The sequence below is a fragment of the Labeo rohita genome, chromosome 22 (assembly GCF_022985175.1).
Source record: "Labeo rohita strain BAU-BD-2019 chromosome 22, IGBB_LRoh.1.0, whole genome shotgun sequence".
Taxonomy (NCBI): Eukaryota; Metazoa; Chordata; class Actinopteri; order Cypriniformes; family Cyprinidae; genus Labeo; species Labeo rohita.
The window spans coordinates 61,128,636-61,145,977 of record NC_066890.1 but is presented as its reverse complement, the minus strand read 5'-3'; the positions used below and the strand labels follow the sequence as shown (position 1 = coordinate 61,145,977).

Below are 17,342 nucleotides of genomic sequence, written 5' to 3'. Positions count from 1 at the left end.
TATATATGAACCAGTGTTTAAACAACATGAAGTAGTAGTAAAACCTATAGTAAAACCTAAACATGAATAAATGAATGGACCATATACATCTGGGTGAGCTCTCAACTTTCTCTCAACTTTATTTCTACATGTTTTAATGCTGTATACCTTTGTGAAAAACAAACAAGAACATACATGGTGTAATTATTTACTTCAGTTTTACAAAAACACAGAAGTTTACACCAACAGTAACAAAACAATTTAAATATAATAAATAGGCAATGTAATTGAATACTTTTTTTAAATTACAAAAGGTTAATAAATAATAATTTATTTATTGTATAACATAAGTCAAGTTAATGCTTAATCTCTCCATAACAATGTGATTTTTTTTAATGACATGTTTGGAAGATTTCACCTCTGGAGGTTTGGATGAACCTCGGATGAACTGGATCAGTATCTGTAAAATAAATAAACATCATTAAAGTGTTTGCAGTGATAGATAGACGTCCGATTCAACGCCTTTTTAAAACTCACCCTGTGATTCTGCAGTTATGTGCTTGAACGTACGTCCCCGTATATCTGATATCACATCTAACAATGTTATTGGAGAAATCAGACTCTGGCACCTGGAAACCTGGGTTCACAGTTACCTGTCAATGATTCACATTGTTTCAAAATGTGTTTCCAACTTTTGGTGTAACTAAATAATAGAATGACTAACTGATAACTCACCTTTAGAATATAATCTCCAGGAGCAACATCTGTAATATCAATCCACTGACAGTCGATGTTGGCGTGGTAGGTGTCATAGCAGCCTGGACCCAATCCCTGCTCCAAAAAAGAAAATGGTTCTAAACCAGCTAATTAAATGATTTAATTGTGAAACAACAAGTCCCTTTATTCTCTTGACCTGTGTGTGAGCTGTGCAGGCGTATCTTCTCCTCACACCTGGATCGCAGCTGGTGTCCTCCAGACAGAAACTGGCTTTATGTCCCTCGGCCACCTTTTTGCCCGTGGAGGCGTCCAGGAGGTCGTAATTACTGAAGGCATCCATGCTGTGATAATGTCTTTAGGATAAAAACAAAGTAATATAATAAAACATTCACTTTGTTATCAATAAATCACTAAAATGTACTATCCACCTTATTCATTAACGCAGAAGTAAGCATATGGGCAACATTTCCAGTTCATTAGCCAGAAATAATGAGAAGAAAAACTATGCAGTAGATGGTATAACTGTTTGCACAATAAACCAGTCATCATAGTTAAGATAATACATTAAAATTAAATGGTAAGACACACCAATATTACAGTATCAAACAGCAAAACAAGCTGTTTTGAATGGCTAAAAACAGCTGGACACGGATGAGACCGGAAGCCACACCCATAAAATCTACAAATGGCCAAATAAGTTCCTATTCATGTCATAGGCTCGATTCCCTCGATTTGTATGCAGAAATATATATTGCGAATTCATTGCACAAATATGCATAAATGTAAATATAACATAAAACCCCTTCACACCAAGGTAGTTTTTAAAAAGCGTCCTAATTCTATTGCAATACCCTATTCTAAGTTCACACGACAACTATAACGACAAATAGGAACATTTTTTTCCCAGCTAATGACTGATTAAAACATTGACAGCCAATCAGAACTCGACTTTAAAGAACGCATTTAAAGCGGTAAACTGCAGAGCGCGCTTATAATAAACCGTTATTTGCATTGGTGTGGACACTAATAGTTATCGTGATAGCTATCTTAATAATTCTCGCTTTTGGTGTGAACGGGCGTTAAAACTAAAGAATAAAACAGTATGTTCACAGTTTCTTCTATCTTTCTGTAGAATCAAGGTGAGTGATTTAGAAAATGAAGTTGTCAGAAACCTACTGATGGCAGCTGTGCCATTCCCACTGATGATGTGGTTTCACAGGGAGAAAATCTGCTGTGCCTTGATTTTTGACTCTCTGAGGAAATCTGAGAAGCACTCTGTAATCAAGGTCCCTCACTCTTGAGTTGTACGCTGAACTTGAGGAAAAAGGCAAACATTCCGTTTAAAATGGTTAAAAGGTTTCAACTCTTTACTGCTTTTGTAGTTTGGATGCCAAATAGACATAGTACCTGGAGAGGCAGTTCTCTTCTGCGGCACATCTTAATGCGTACATCTGAACTCTCTGGATATAAGATGCTGTTTGGATATAGTATGGATCAGGAATGAGATCGGGTAGACCTGGAAAATATTGAACATTTAAACAGACAGAATATACAACATATTTTCCATACCAGGGCAAACTAAAAATTCAGAGTCAAATTTAAAGGTTTTAGACGCTCATGTTCGCCTGAGGTAACATAGACACGCGGCTCGATCAATTTTCGTCGGGATTTGACACTAGAAACCGTAACGGTAATGTAATTTATGACTTTATTATAGATCTACTGTACATCAAAAAAATAGTACACAAACCGTTTATGCGTTAAAATGTAAGCTTATATTTGGCCAACAGTGGGCGCCAATGTGCGTTGCGCGAGATTAACCCGTCCGCGCCAACATGAAGCTTACTTTAAAGGCGATCAAACGCGCTCTAAATAATTGTATAATTTACACTTTGGCTAAAAAGCTTCAAATGTTGTCTTACCGTTATGAAAATACCTTGTACCATGACCCGTTTCTCTCTGAGGAGATCTATTCACATTTCCATACGGGAGCAGATTATAGTTGAAAGAGTTTCTGCTGTTTACTTGAGGATTCGTTGGTTCATCACCGATCATACTGTCTCCTCCTCTTTCATCAGCCTGGAAGGGAGGATGTATTACTGTATTTCTGTTGTTAACACTTGCTGAAGGTGCAGGTGAATTGGTTCTTGTTGAAAGTTTAGATTTATTAGCAGTTTTACTCCCAGTCAATGTAGAAAGTTGAGGTTGAGGAAGTGGATTCTCCTCAGAATTGATAGTGGGTGGTTTTCCTGTAGCCGCAATGGGTGATGTTCGTTTTGGCACTGGCTTGCTGGTAACTAAATTATGGCGTCCTGATGCTCTTGAGCTCCTTGAAGCCTCAAGTGTAGTTGTGCCAGTTGGTGCTGTCCCATATTGCTTGGGCATTGGACGCAGTGCTTTGTCAGAAGAAAGTCCAGTTCTTTTTGCATGCAAAGGCAACTTTTTATTATTCCTAATGTGAGATGCATAACCAGAAATCATGTTGGGTCCAAAACTGTGCACCACATGCCCAACTGTGTGTATCTTAGCATTGGCAAAACGTCCCATGAAAATCCTGCTTGAGATTGTTGGCACATGCCTCGTCAATAAAAACCTTGCGTTCAGTTTTCCAGAAACAGGTGCTTGATATTGAGAACCGCTGCTCTGTAAGCTATAAACCTGTCCGTTGGTTTCCCATCTAACCTTGTGTCTCCAGGGTCCATGGTGCTGTGCGGTGCTCAAACAAACCAGGATGCACAGGTGTACGGAGAAGAGGAGAATAAATGAATATTTTGTCATTTTAAAATCATTTGTGAGCAGGGTGCAAGAGAAAGTGCAGAACTTTGTGCTCCCAAAAGCTGTTAAATAAACCCAGGTACAGATGAAGGCGGTACATTGTGAGGCGTTTCTGTTTCGTTTTTCACTTTTTCCTCCTGGAAGTTTTACATATGCACTAACAGGCACACCACACATTTACTAAATAAATAAATAAATAAATGTGGTGCCACCTTAATAATAAAGGCATAGTTAGTTGACAAGTTGTAGTTTGTAGTCTTTCCTTAATGCAGATAATTGCACATGATTGGTTTTACCACTAGAGGGAGGTGTATAATTAAATTGCATAAGGTTTTATTACTGGCATAATGTGAACAATATAGTTATTTCCTTACCAATAAAACACATAATGTTAACGTCTCAGTCATGCCATTGTCACAAGAAAATCTGCCCTACGAAATGTCTAAATCATTCCAATCTCCAAATGACGACAATTGCTCCTAATAGCGATGAATGTCTTCACTTTCTCCTTCCACTTATTTCATTGCACAAATATTTGAAGTGAATGTGTAGGCATTTGTCATATGAGAAAGGGACACTATTTAAAAGCACATAGGCACATTCAGCACAGAATTTAAAGCATGAGCTCAAGGTTTATTCAGGAAAATGTCTAGACAATGTTTGTTTTCATGCAAGCTGAATGTCAGCCATAGGCCTTATTGCACCCGGCAATAAATAGTAGAGCTGGGCTGGAACTTGTGTTGGAGCGGAAAGGATGATTATTTGATCGCAGAGATTACTGTGCGTGTTTAAAGGTCTTTTTGTAAAAATAATCTGTGAGATAATGCAAGCTAATTTGGGGGGGAAAAATATACCTAGGGATGTCATTTGTCAGATTACTTTTTATTTTAAGACTGTTAGGACAACTTTAGAAGGGGAAAACCATAGACGTCAGTTAATGGTTTTTTAAAATAGTCAGTGGTCCTGTTGAAATTTAGCATGAAATTCAGTTCTTATCTCATACATGTTCATAGTATTTGATGGCTTTAACCTTAACTCGAAATAGAAGTAAAGTACCAAAACAAATACTCACAGAGGACGTCTCAAAGTATGCAAAAAAACTTATTTTAAAATAATTTTTTTGTAGCTAAACTCTATTATTTTGGCCATTACTGGTGTAAAAATGTAAAGCGTGATGCAAGGACTGACAAACGTGAAGAAGTCAAAGCACAATTTTTATTGATACAGGTACAAACAAATGTCAAAAATTCATTTTTGGTGTAAACTATTTCCAGAATGAAGAAGGCACCAAAGAGTGCTTTGAAAGACAACAAAAACAATAATAATAAAAAAAAACAACTTAAAATATAGGCACGGTCCTCAAAATTGTAATGCAAAAATATTCTTCCACAAGTATTTAAGTTACATTCCAGTCAAACTATTTACAAAAAAAAAACCCCAAAAGGCTACATTAAGATTCGTATTTACAATATTGTACAGATGACTGGCGGCAGCCTCCTCCTGCTGAAAAACAAACAACAAAAAATTTTTTTATTATGACACAAACACAATTAATGATTTCAACTAAATCCAATCTGAATTGGATTTCTTACCTATAAACGATTAAGGAGTGTGTTGTGGATGTCTTCGTAAACATGATTGTAGATTTCGTCTTTTGTTTTCAAGCCGTCCAAGTATTCTGTTGGAATAGTTTAACAAAATGAGTATTTATCCAAAATATTGTGATTTTTGTTCAAAATCAAGAGTTTTAAGAACCGTACCGATTGGCAAACCGCAGTTTTCCATGGAATTTCTGTGTTTTATGTACATGGGCCACACATGGCCGTCAAAGAGCCCGGGAGGGTCGGGGACGGTGTATTGCCTTGTACTGAAATACATTTTTTTTTAATTATTTAAGCTGCTCATATTTGGTACAGTTCCTAAGTGCTTGATTGGAATTTTAACGCACCTTCTCCTTGACTTGCACTCCTCGTATGGGATAGTTATGTAATACGATTTGTCGAAGTATTCCAGCAAAGGCCTGTTTAAAGAAAAAAAAAAAGATAAAAAGGTCATAAACTTAAAAAGAACACTAACTCTCAAGTCATTTACTGATTACGGCATTTCTACATAGCCAGCGCAGAAATCAGCACATGCAGTTCCACATGCCCACCAATAGCTCGGCGCACATCCTTATCTACACCAATGCAGAGCGTCACATGACCAGCATGTATGCTCTGATGTTCTTTTCTTACGTGCACGTGGAGTACATGTTCCCAGAAACTAATCTTTACCATTCATACAGTTCAGGCCACCGAAAGTTAAATACGTCACTTACTTGTAGTTATACAGCAGAAATCCTTCTACGATGAGTATATGCACTTGGCTCTCGGGGTCGTCTATTTCCGTGGCCGGGGTCACTTGGACGCCGTGAGAACGGGCGAATTTGATTGGGTTTTCCATCCAGCCTTTGACGGTGTTCACCATGGCCTCCATGTCCAAAGCTGTAATCACTACAAAAGCAGAACAAAGGCTTTTAGCACAACATTTAAATTTGAAAATGAAAGTTGAAAATGAAATTTTTTATTTCATTGTAGCAAAGCCACACACAGAGAATGTAAATGGGTTGGGAGGGATTGTAAATTCTTTGTTATGGGAGGGCGATGCGTAGAATGAGGAGTTATTACTCTCCTACTGTTTATATTCTTACCATCCCATTGTTTAAAGCCATCCTCTCCGACCGCTATCTGATCCGGAGGCTGAAATAACAGTGACCAGTAAAACACTGCAGCAAATGCCATCGTCTACATCTGCCGTCATGTATATTTGAGCCAGACTGCTGATCTAGAATCAGGTCTCGGCCATCTTAACCTGATAAATACAACTCGACAGATGGGAGGAAACTGATCTTGGATCAGCACTTCTGAGTTACATGCAGAGACCCTCTTATACAAGGAGTCAAATTAAAGTTTTATCAAATAAAAATAGGAAAAGCAAATGTAAAGAGTTATTACTAGGTTATTATCTTAAAGTTACTTCTTATTGAAGCCATGCATGCATTACTACAACAGGCAAGAACTACAATTAAAACATTATTCTATTTTAAAAAAATATAAATAAAAATGCTAATCTAATTGTGAATTACTAACTTAAACTTGAAAATTACAGCTCAAGTTTTTTTTTTTTATTCGGAAGAAATTGTGTAATTTTTAGAGCCAACACCAGAATAACTAGAAATAGTACATAAAAATACATTTAGCTGAACTCACCTTGAAAAAGTCATCCTGGTGAACCACACAGCAGTTTGGTAAGGCTTTTATTAACCTGTTCGTCAAGGTGGTTTTACCACCATTAGTCACACTAAAAAATAAAAAAAGCAAATTTAGAGTGATAAAACCGAGTTAAAAGTATCAAAAAAGCAGAACGATTAAACTTATGTCAATTATAATCTGTTGTTTAATCGTGTATATGGGAAGTTTATTCAAATAAAAATGGCGGGAGGGTCAGTTCCTCAGCTGGCTTATGACAACAACTGACCCAGGTTTACATTGTTGTTAGTCATCCACGTGCTCAATAAAACAACGTCCTTAATAAATACGATTTGTAATAACATATAATAAAAAATATAACAAACAGCAACTTCAGACGTCTTAAAGTTTTACCTAATATAATATTAATATTCCGTCCTTTGTATTAAACTCAATGGTGGTGACAAAAACGCACTACAATCACAAATAACATTAATCTCGTCAGCGCAACAAGAAAAATAAATTAAAAAGCTATTATTTTACTTCATACACTATAAAAATATAAGCTTAATAGATGACTAGATACATTAAGGCGCTAATGTCCGTTAAAAACATAAAGACATTTAGGCGCGCTCGCAGTTTTAAATCTCCCGCTCAAAACCTCAGAATTTCAAAGCTCGCGATTCTCTAAAAGCACGTATTGGATCACGTCATAAATAAGAGTAAAACACTCATTAAGGTAAGGATATAATAAATTACTATGTGTTCAATGTATTATCTTAACTTAGAAATATTAAAAGCCACATGGCTCGACTGTAACTATTACAAATAGTGATTCATAATATAACTGTAAAAAGCCACTTACCCCCCCTATTCCAATGATGCACTTCATTGTATCCGACCTGGTTGAGGTTTTACAATTTAGACGCCGCAAAAGGGCTAAAATAAAAACGTACGATAAAAAACTTCCGCTTGAAGCTAATTTTGCAGTCTTATCTCCGTAGACACTAGTGCGTTGTGAGATCACACTTTCACGTGGGCATATAACCAAAGTTAAACGTCATACAAAAAAAGGCGTGGCTTACGTCCTAGGCAGCCAATCGCGGCTCACGGAGGAGAGAACATAATGTAGCTCTGAATCAGTCTATCCACGAATTCCACGGAAGGCAAATTAGTACGTTAATCAGAACAAATAAACAAAAAAAAGATAATAAATACTTGTGTAATGAGCTGTTTTTTCTTATATTATTATAGAGACATTCTTTGAAACATTAAAATGAGCAAACGTAAAAGAAATGAGAGTTTATTGCTATTGCTTTATATATATATAGACAGAATATTGTTTCCTGTCCTTGACAAGGACAATTAGAGACAATTAGACGGCTTTAGAAAATTAGAAAATGATCCTCAATAGACCAACAAATATTTAGGTGAGGGGTCAGAATAATCCTGCGGGATACTTGCAGGGCACCACGTTCCTCAGAGTCTCATGGGGCAGAATCACATGCATTGTGGGTTGGTACGGTTAATACATCACACATGTGCGCTTGTACCATGAGGGAAGGATATGTTGTACACTTTTACAGTGTGAACTATTTAATGCGTAATGTCTTTCAAGCATGTTAAGTGCCTTTCAGTGCTAACCAAAGTTAAATATTCATATACATTTGAATTTTGTTGACTAGGGCTACTGAATCCAGGTGTACGTGCTTATTGTCAAAGCGCATGGTTAATAAATATGGAATTTATGACTGTAAAATTGTTTCCCACTTCCAAGTGTCCATGACAGTGAGGGTCATTCTTTATATAGGTCAAAGAGAGTGTGACTGGTCACCCCGTCATAAAGACCGCTGATATAATAGTCACAAACATACAGAAATAGTCTGTCACATCATGGAAATATAAATATAACTCTTTCTTGTGACTGGATAGAAGACATCTACGTAACTCTTTCATAATCTCTGGTGGTTGATTTGTTTGATAGGATATGTTGAGAGGTAAAATCCCACCTGTTTTGAATTTAAGAAAGAAATGTTTATACTCTGTGATTACCGTTCATAAAATCACTTACAGAACACAATAACATTAGTAAATTAAGATATAAATAGTGTGGGACTGATTACTTACAAACTACTTTTTGATTACTTTTAGATTACTCAAAATTAACAATATAAAAGTAACTGTAATCTGATTACAAGTATTCTGTAATGTCAATTTAACATAATCTAATTACAAGTACTTAATTTTTGGAATCTGATTACGTAATCCAGATTACATGTAATCAGTTCCTACCCAGCACTGGATATAAAGATCAAGAAAAGACAAAAGCCAAGCAACATTGTAGTCATACATATAGCAGAATGTTTAATTTTGAACCATTTTCATAGCAAACATAAGGCAACATAAAAGTACAGCTAATGTCCAATTTTTTTTTTTTTTTTAGAGATGACTGGCACTTATTGTTTACAAAAGCTGGTCATTAAACAAGACGGAAGGGGTTAAAACATTCGAAAAACATCCAAGAAAAGGATTCCAGGCAAACATAAATCAGCGAAAATGGCATAAAGTTACATTCGATTTTAAGCGTGTACACACAGAGAAGCACAGAGATGCTTGGAAATTGACATGCACCACCGATCGAATCCTGAGCGGACACACCCGTCAATTAAAGGCAGGTCACATGACATTCTCAAGGGTCAGAAAGCAGGGAACAGCCTATTTAAAAAAGCGATAACTGCAAAGAGGCTACAGCGCACGATGGTACATCCTGCTACCAATAACGGCGTCGTTTCTTTGTGCGTAGTGCCATCCGTTGGTGGATTTCGAGATGCTTTTTTAAAATTGTGCCTTTTGCGGACGAAAGCGAGAGCAGCTGGCCTTCTCACCCGTCAACTTTCCATCAGTTGCTGCTTTGTTGCTGATCTGAGACCAGTTTCGAGTCATCTGATATGCGTGTTAACGTATAATTTGGGAATGAAAAATAGTCTGAGATCAGCAACAAGAACATCCAAGCTTAGAGTCCAGGTTCTTCAACCGTTGTTGTTCTGGAGAAAGAGTTGTTTGGATATTTTATGTGGCGAAACGGAAGCATTATATGAACCTGTCATGGAATAATGAAGTTATGTTTCTTTGCTCACCTTTCTGGATTGATTAGCTTCTGTTGCTGTTCTTGATGCTCCTGCTCTGTCTGTTCCTGCTCCATTCTACAAAGAGAAAAGCATTCTTGGTAAATTTTTCGATATTGCGTTAAGACTTTCTGGTCTCCTTTGCTAGTTTGTCAAAGCATTAACACCTTTTATAAGCAATAGGTGTCAAAAAAGCTAGTTTTAAGGAGTTTGGTGATTACCTCTCCTTTCTAGCATTCATTCTTTCCTCTTCATATCTGCAAAAATAGAAAATTGATCTTATACAGTAAACTGGTATTAAATTCTAGGTTTGCTTATTGATGTTAGTTTGAAATCTTCTTACTGTAAGACACACTCTGGGATCTGGATATGATCCATAGGAACAATCTTTTCCAGCTCTTCCAGACTGTGCACATAACGGATCTTATTCATGAACTTCACGCTGTAGGGCATAAAACAGCATTTATGAGGTAACTAAAACTTGCAATTTCATTGAATCAATTTCCAATCTAATTGAAAAATCTCATGTTTACCTGATGAAGGGTTTGGAAATTGCAATGACTGTCCGGATAAACCAGGACGGGTGTGTGATGATCAGAGATTTCAGGTTTTTCCTCAGTCTGAGGATGAAGATTGAAGATGTTTGAAGATCTCAATTTCTTAAAATCCATTTATATAAAAGTAAGTACTATTTCGTACCTTCTGTCGATCATCTGATAGCACTTCTTGAGCCAGCTAATGCCGGGCATCTTACTCCGCGGCGTTCCTCCATTCATGTATATGATCAGGTAATCCTCCGCCACCAGCATCTCCAGACTGCTCACCACATACCTGAGGAACAGGTGTGAAGACAGCGTGAACATGTGAAGAGAAGCCAAATAAGAAAAACACAGGACAATAAGGTTGTGTTAGCCAAATTTCATTACAGAAAGAGGTTTTCCATCAGGTAATGGTAATCTGGGCAGCTGCTATCAGGAAGGTAACACGCTGTGAACACAATGATGGCGTTCAAGCCCTCGCCATAGTACCCTAAAGAACAAAGAAGAAGCGGTTTTGGGACACAGGAGAGTTTCTATAAATGGCATTAATATAAACAGATTCTGAAGTGTGATGTACCTCCATGCGATATGACGCGCAGATAGGGTCGTATGACCTGCATGTCGATCCGATGTTCCTGTTCGCCGATGATCACGGTCCTCCACAAGCGGCCGTTGACACCAGTCCCGTCTACGCCTTCTCCATCAGCGTCGCTGTCAGCAGGAGGTGCTTTGGCTGAGGCGACGGGTGTGTCATCTGAAAGCCATGGATCAATAAATGGAACAGCTACAGTATCTACTTAGCTTCCTATCCACTGATCTAACTGCCTACCAATCTATCTGTCTGCCTACTGATCTTTCAAATATCTACATAATGATATTTTTATCTAACTACCTACCGATCTTTTCATACATCTACTTATGTAACACCTCCGAGTCCTAACCGCCCACCCCGTTCCTGTTCCTCGAACCCAGGTCACTGGCATGGGAGGCGGGCGCATCTATCTGTCTATCTATCTATCTGTCTACCTACCAATGTATCTAACTTCCTAGTGATCTTTTCATCTGTCTACCTACCTACCCATCTATATACCTATCTACCATCTATGTATTCATCTATCAGTCTTTTCATCTGTCTGCCTACCTACAGATCTAACTGCCTACTAATCTTTTCATCTATGTACCTACCCATTTATCTATCTACCCACTGAACGTTTCATATATCTACCTACTTACCCATCTGTCTATCTACCTACCAATCTTTTCTTCTATCTACCATACCTACCGATCTAATTACCTACTTACCAGTCTAACTACCTACTGATCTTTTCAACTACCTATGTACTTACCCATCTTTCTACCTACCGATCTTTTCATCTACCTATCTACCTACCCATCTATCTACCTATTGATCCTTTCATCTACCTACCAATCTACCAATCATCTACCTACCTATCTATCTGTCTATCTGTCTATCTGTCTGTCTACCAATCTTTCTATCTACCTACCTACGAATCTCTTTCAAGAGCCATGAAGGACAGCATATTCTTACCCTCCCACTCCAGGTCATTGCCATTGGTTATAAACTCCAGCGAGTCCGTCTCATCGGGCGTCTCAATATCATCCACGTTAATATCTAGATCATCAGGCGTATCCAGGAAGTCATCAGAGAGCAAAGACCCTTCGCTCTGGTCCAATGACAAGTTCATATCCGGGGCCACCAGCGTGCGACGCTTCCGGTGAGCTCCGCCCCCTCCAGCTCCACCAATCAGGAGAGAGTTTGGGGGAGCTGTAAGCCATTAAAGATACAATTTGCATTACACAAATGCAAATTACTCATTTAAGATGAACATTTGCATATGAAACAAAGTCACTTACAAGTTCTCCCCTCATTCAGGCCACAGGAAGAGTCCATGTCACCCTCTGCAGGAAGTGGCCTAGTGAGGACAATATTTCAATTCATCTACAAAATGTAGATTTTTGTATGTGCAAATACTAATTCCTGTAGCAAAGAAAGTCCTACATTTTCGGTACAAAATGAGAATGAGCAAATGACAAAATTGTAATTCTTGGGTGAACTGCTTCTTTAAGATCAGGGCATATTGTGATATGCTAATTAGCACCGTAGGCCCTCGGGGTCGTTGCACACGCAGCTAATAAATAGAGGGGGTTGTCAGAGCCACTGGGGTTCACAGCTGCTGCTTCTGTGCTAAAAGACTATTTAACTCGCAGTTCTCATTGTTTCCTTCTGAAATGCTCATTTCAGACAACAATGACAAACCAAAAGCCATGAGAAAGACAGTTTTTAGCTTCACCAAAGCAAAACATACTACACAAATGCATAATAAACTAACATATGCAAACAAAAGTATGAATCACAGCCTAAATTTGGCACCATGTTATTTATAACAACAACAGCCTCCCTGTGGAGATTCATCAAATTTTTATCTCTCTCAGTGGGTTTTTGGTTTTAAACAATAATGCGGCACTAAAACCTGTTTTAATTAACATAAACTTCAAAAAATGGATGATTTTAGCATGCTTTAGAAACAAACAAACCAAAAACGCACAATCAACACTGCTCTCTCTTACCTGCTGTGTGAGACGTACAAGGTTTTGGGCTGCTTTCTGATTCTGCAAGTTCTTACTCCACGCTAGCGTGAAATCTCATGGTCCTGACGCTGTTTAATATTTCAAAAGCATCATGCTGTCGTGTGATGCTGGAGCTGCTCTTCTATGCCTGACCTGCCTCCATTTTCCTGGTGATGCTGCTTGTGTTGTTGGCAGCTCACTGCGTCACATGACGTGGCTCCTTTCCATTTAAGGAAAGAGCTGCACCTGCTCTCTGTTCAGCATCTCACTCAGGATTCGCTGAGGAAATGATGCTCTTTTCTTTTTTTTAAAGGCTTGTATCTATCTGTAAGGCCAATGTAGCCTTCAAACTTTACGTTTGTCTTTTTTGGATTTCTTACATTCAATTCAGACTGAAATAATTTATCAATCTAAACACTTAAATGCATTAAATATCCAGTTTCGTCACATTTCATGCATTCTACAAAGCCATGTGATGAATTTAATGCAACAATGTAAGCAAAAGTGGAAATTTGAGGTAGAAAATGTAAAGGTGCAACCACTAAAAACCAAATCATCAAAAAAAAAAAAATGAAAGAAAACTTGTATGTTTACCTGGGAAAATCATCATCCAGCCATTCGTCTCTCGCCTCTATGATCTCCATCAGGGGGCCGAAGTCAATGCTGCCCATGCTGAAGAAACCTGGACCTGAAAAACAGTGTCAAATCCTTCCCTGAAGAGTTTAATCACCAAAAAGTCAAAGCATACCAGAGGAATTTTTAGTGTGCTACGGATTAATGGGGAAAAAATCATTTTAATCCTTCTTTTAATCCCTGACTGAAGTGGCCTCCACTTTAATGTGGAGATTATTCCTTTTTGTTCACCTTTGAATTGTCTTTTTGAATTAGGACTATTTTTTGTTTGAACATTGAAAGGAAAAAAGCAAAAAACAAGCATTTGAGTAAAAAAAAAAAAAAAAAAATCATTACTTGAAACAAAATAGAATGAAGTGAAATAAATGTGATAAAATATAAACTAAATAAAATAAGTAAATCCTTTTATTTCAACTAGCAGCCATGGTAACATTTTCCTTTAATTTAAATTGATGTACTAAAATAACTAAAACTGAAATAAATATATATATATAAAAAACTATATAAACATATTTAAAATAAAACAAAAAAGCTTAAAATATTAAAAACAAAGAAATGACTACATTTTGAAAACTGAATTTAAAATATAGTAAACATAATAAATAAAAAATAATTCAAAATATGAATAAAAATTATAATAGTAGCTCAGTACCTAGAGTCTATTAAATTCAGTGTTAAATTTAAACTTCATGGTGGTGTGAAAAAAGCACTAATACACTATTTTATTTTTAATACAATATTTTTCTTCATGATTGTTCAAAATAAAGCTTAGTAACTCAACACATTTTGCTATCTTTGATAGATTAAAATAATAACAATACATTATTAAGCCGCTCGTACTCACATAGGGATCAGATTATTAATGGTCAACTGATTATTTTTCCTCTTCATCCAGAGCCGAGCGCAGGTGTTGATGCAGGTGCTCCAGGAGAAACACAAGACTCTTCTGTTCACTGTGAAGGATATAAAGAAAACTGCGCTCACTTTCTAGGTCACATCAGGCTCTCTGACACTGAATTCAGTCCATCATGTTTCCAGAAGTGTGTATATTCTGTTATTTAAATCCTAATGTTACCAGTAAGGATGCTTTAGGAATATGAGCGATGCTTTGTCATATTGCTTCTCCTCCTGAATGCTGAATGCTGGTGGTCCAGGATCAGGATGAATAGAGCATCTGTTATTTAGGCACTTCCACATCCTCTGAGCACTGGAACAACAGAGCCTTTGAAATCCCACTTTAAGCACTACAACCCTCTCAACCTACAGATGGCGCCAATGTACGAGTGATATCTGCTCATTTTGAGTGAATAAAACATTTATCATGGTTTGGTTATAAAATATCTGTAATCCCAGATTTTGTAATTTATTAACTTGAATGTTGTATTACGGCAAAAAAAAAAAAAAAAAAAAAAAATATATATATATATATATATATATATATATATATATATATATATATATATATATATATATATATATATAGACACACACACACACACACACACACACACATTTTATTATATATAAAATATATGGTATAAGTATGTTGACATATCTAATTATAAAATGATAATATTATAAAATACATTACATTATGTGTTACTTTCTGGTTTATATATTATTTATATATAATGAATATATTGTACAGTTCTCATAATATTTGTTACATTTCTTATATGTAAAATGTTATTTTATAGAGTAAAACATTTATTTATATTGCTTACACATTACTTTTCTATGCAGTACCTAAATCAAAATACTCAAAATACAAAAAAAGATTCATGAATCCGCTGCAAAGTTCCGATCTGAATCAAATGATTCGCCATCCACGCTCCAAAGTTCCGATTTGAAAAGATATGAAGTACCGAAATGAATCAAAAGATTCATGAATCTGCTGTGAAGTTCCAATCTGAATCAAACGATTCGCAATCCGGACTTCGAAGTTCTGAAATGAATCAAAAGATTCACAAACCCTTTTCGAAGTTCCGATCAAAATCAAATAATTCGCGTTACGCGTTTTGAACTGTATTCATCCTTTGTGTCATCTTAAGATGTAATTTTACCCTGTTTGTTTGTCTTTGTTTGTTACCCTGGCAACAAGTCTGTATATATTTTTTTTGTCTGTAATTGTACTGTTTTTATGTTTTGGATATCTGTAATGTTTTAAAAAAGCGTTTTTATATCCCGATCTGATTCCAATTATTCGCAATTCGCGATCCGATTGGAGCGCTTCGAAACAGAGAATAATTTTGTGATGCAATGCTTTAACTGATTCAGAGCTTCGAAAAGCTCCATTTTATCCACCTCTATGTGGTTTTTAAATTCATTACTGCCAAAATTTGAAAATGAATCTCTGATAGCATACATACATCACGGAGAGGTCTATTTGACGTCTGCATTTACATCTGGAAGACGTAGCTGGTTTTTAGAGTGTTTGCTCATCTGCAATACGTCTATAGGACGTTTACTATCAGATGTCACATGTCGATTAGATGTTTTTAAGATGTTTATGATTTAGAATGTATGTAAAACTGATATCTTAAAGACATCTGTCAGACGTTTGTACACAGCAGATGCTTTCCAGGTCAAGTGATCTTTAACAGACATCTTGCAGTGGCACGTGTGCTGTCTGGGATGGTTTGTGAATTGAACCGAATGATCAAAGTCACGAGCTTGAATCATACGTAACAGTTCAGTTTGTCTGTTCCTCCGCTTGTTGTGCCTTCAGTCATGTTTACACAACACCATTACTTGCTTAGCTCGCTAGTTTTATGAGATTAATGTTTAGTAAGCTAAAAAAGTATAATGTAAAAAAAGGCTACCCATATTTCCTGTCTAAAGATTACGTCGAAGACATTCATCACAAATATACGGACATTCAGATGAGGTAACTCGCTCCATTATGACGAGCTGCACCTCGAAATGCAGGTTAGATGGAAATACTGTGCATTATGATCGATTAATTCACTATGCTTTAAATAGTTTGAACACTGAAACTCAGTTGGTGACAAGTTAAAAGGAAATCAGTTGAAAAAAAACTGCGCAGGTTTACTTGTTAACATGCAGACATGCTTTAACTATACAGCTTATGATACTGTTATTATAAAAAAAAAATAGTAATTAGTAATTTCAATCGAAAATGGAAGGAGTCCAATATCTTTAATATGCAATATGTGCCTTTTATGCATGCCCTGTGGGAAACAAAACAAAACAAAATACACTGGAGAAAATCTTGGATCATGTTTACTTCAAATGTCTTTCGAGAAAAGTAAAAATGCGACGGATGGAACGGACATGTAATGTCTGTTTTATTCATGCTGGACGCCAGAGGGCGCCTTTTTTAAAAATTCATGCCACATGACTTACATAAAAAAATCTTAAAAAAAAAAGCAAAATAACGAAAACCAAAAGTTTTATGCAAAATTAAATACAGAAGAAAAAAAAACATACAAGATTAAATATCAAAAGCAAGTTTTTTGACAGTTTAAAATTTTGTTGTTGTTTTATTCCCATCAGTGACAAAACATATGGATTATAGTCTGTCAGAAAAAAATAACAATAGTGGTTGGTAAGAAATTTGCATTTGTGGCAAGTATAATAAAAAGGTAAACAATGTACTGAATATGCAAATTGATGTGTGATAAAGAAAAATAATATTAGGTTTAATATTAGAATTAGGTTTGCTGTTGGGTGTTCAAAATAGAACAACGATGAAGTAAAAAGTTATGTCAGTAACCACGAAAATAAAGCCTGTTGGT

At 36.4% G+C, this 17,342-nt stretch overlaps 3 protein-coding genes across 4 annotated transcripts; all 3 read right to left on the bottom strand.

Moving 5' to 3' along the window:
* Nucleotides 1-114: 114 nt before the first annotated feature.
* Nucleotides 115-3,515, bottom strand: loxl5a (lysyl oxidase-like 5a). Its single transcript, XM_051094863.1, has 7 exons — nt 2,619-3,515; nt 2,104-2,212; nt 1,873-2,010; nt 893-1,049; nt 715-810; nt 517-632; nt 115-439 (listed from the first exon to the last, which is right to left on the bottom strand). Exons 1-7 carry the CDS (start codon nt 3,472-3,474, stop codon nt 433-435), a joined length of 1,479 nt encoding a protein of 492 aa, XP_050950820.1. The 5' UTR covers nt 3,475-3,515; the 3' UTR covers nt 115-432.
* A 1,157-nt stretch (nt 3,516-4,672) lies between these two features.
* Nucleotides 4,673-7,735, bottom strand: mibp (muscle-specific beta 1 integrin binding protein). Its single transcript, XM_051094867.1, has 8 exons — nt 7,566-7,735; nt 6,720-6,811; nt 6,161-6,209; nt 5,789-5,963; nt 5,420-5,491; nt 5,232-5,338; nt 5,064-5,149; nt 4,673-4,974 (listed from the first exon to the last, which is right to left on the bottom strand). Exons 1-7 carry the CDS (start codon nt 7,588-7,590, stop codon nt 5,064-5,066), a joined length of 606 nt encoding a protein of 201 aa, XP_050950824.1. The 5' UTR covers nt 7,591-7,735; the 3' UTR covers nt 4,673-4,974.
* A 1,301-nt stretch (nt 7,736-9,036) lies between these two features.
* On the bottom strand, nt 9,037-14,791 carry atcaya (ATCAY kinesin light chain interacting caytaxin a). Of its 2 annotated transcripts, XM_051094864.1 has the most exons (13): nt 14,660-14,791; nt 14,429-14,537; nt 13,546-13,639; nt 12,238-12,296; nt 11,912-12,148; nt 10,940-11,116; nt 10,750-10,852; nt 10,523-10,654; nt 10,357-10,443; nt 10,167-10,265; nt 10,045-10,080; nt 9,836-9,901; nt 9,037-9,742 (listed from the first exon to the last, which is right to left on the bottom strand). In XM_051094864.1, the coding sequence occupies exons 3-13, from the start codon at nt 13,620-13,622 to the stop codon at nt 9,712-9,714; spliced, it is 1,104 nt and encodes a 367-aa protein (XP_050950821.1). In that variant the 5' UTR covers nt 13,623-13,639; nt 14,429-14,537; nt 14,660-14,791; the 3' UTR covers nt 9,037-9,711. The 2 variants fall into 2 exon arrangements, with proteins under 2 accessions (XP_050950821.1, XP_050950822.1); XM_051094865.1 differs by lacking the exons at nt 13,546-13,639; nt 14,429-14,537; nt 14,660-14,791 and adding an exon at nt 12,952-13,169.
* Nucleotides 14,792-17,342: the final 2,551 nt, after the last annotated feature.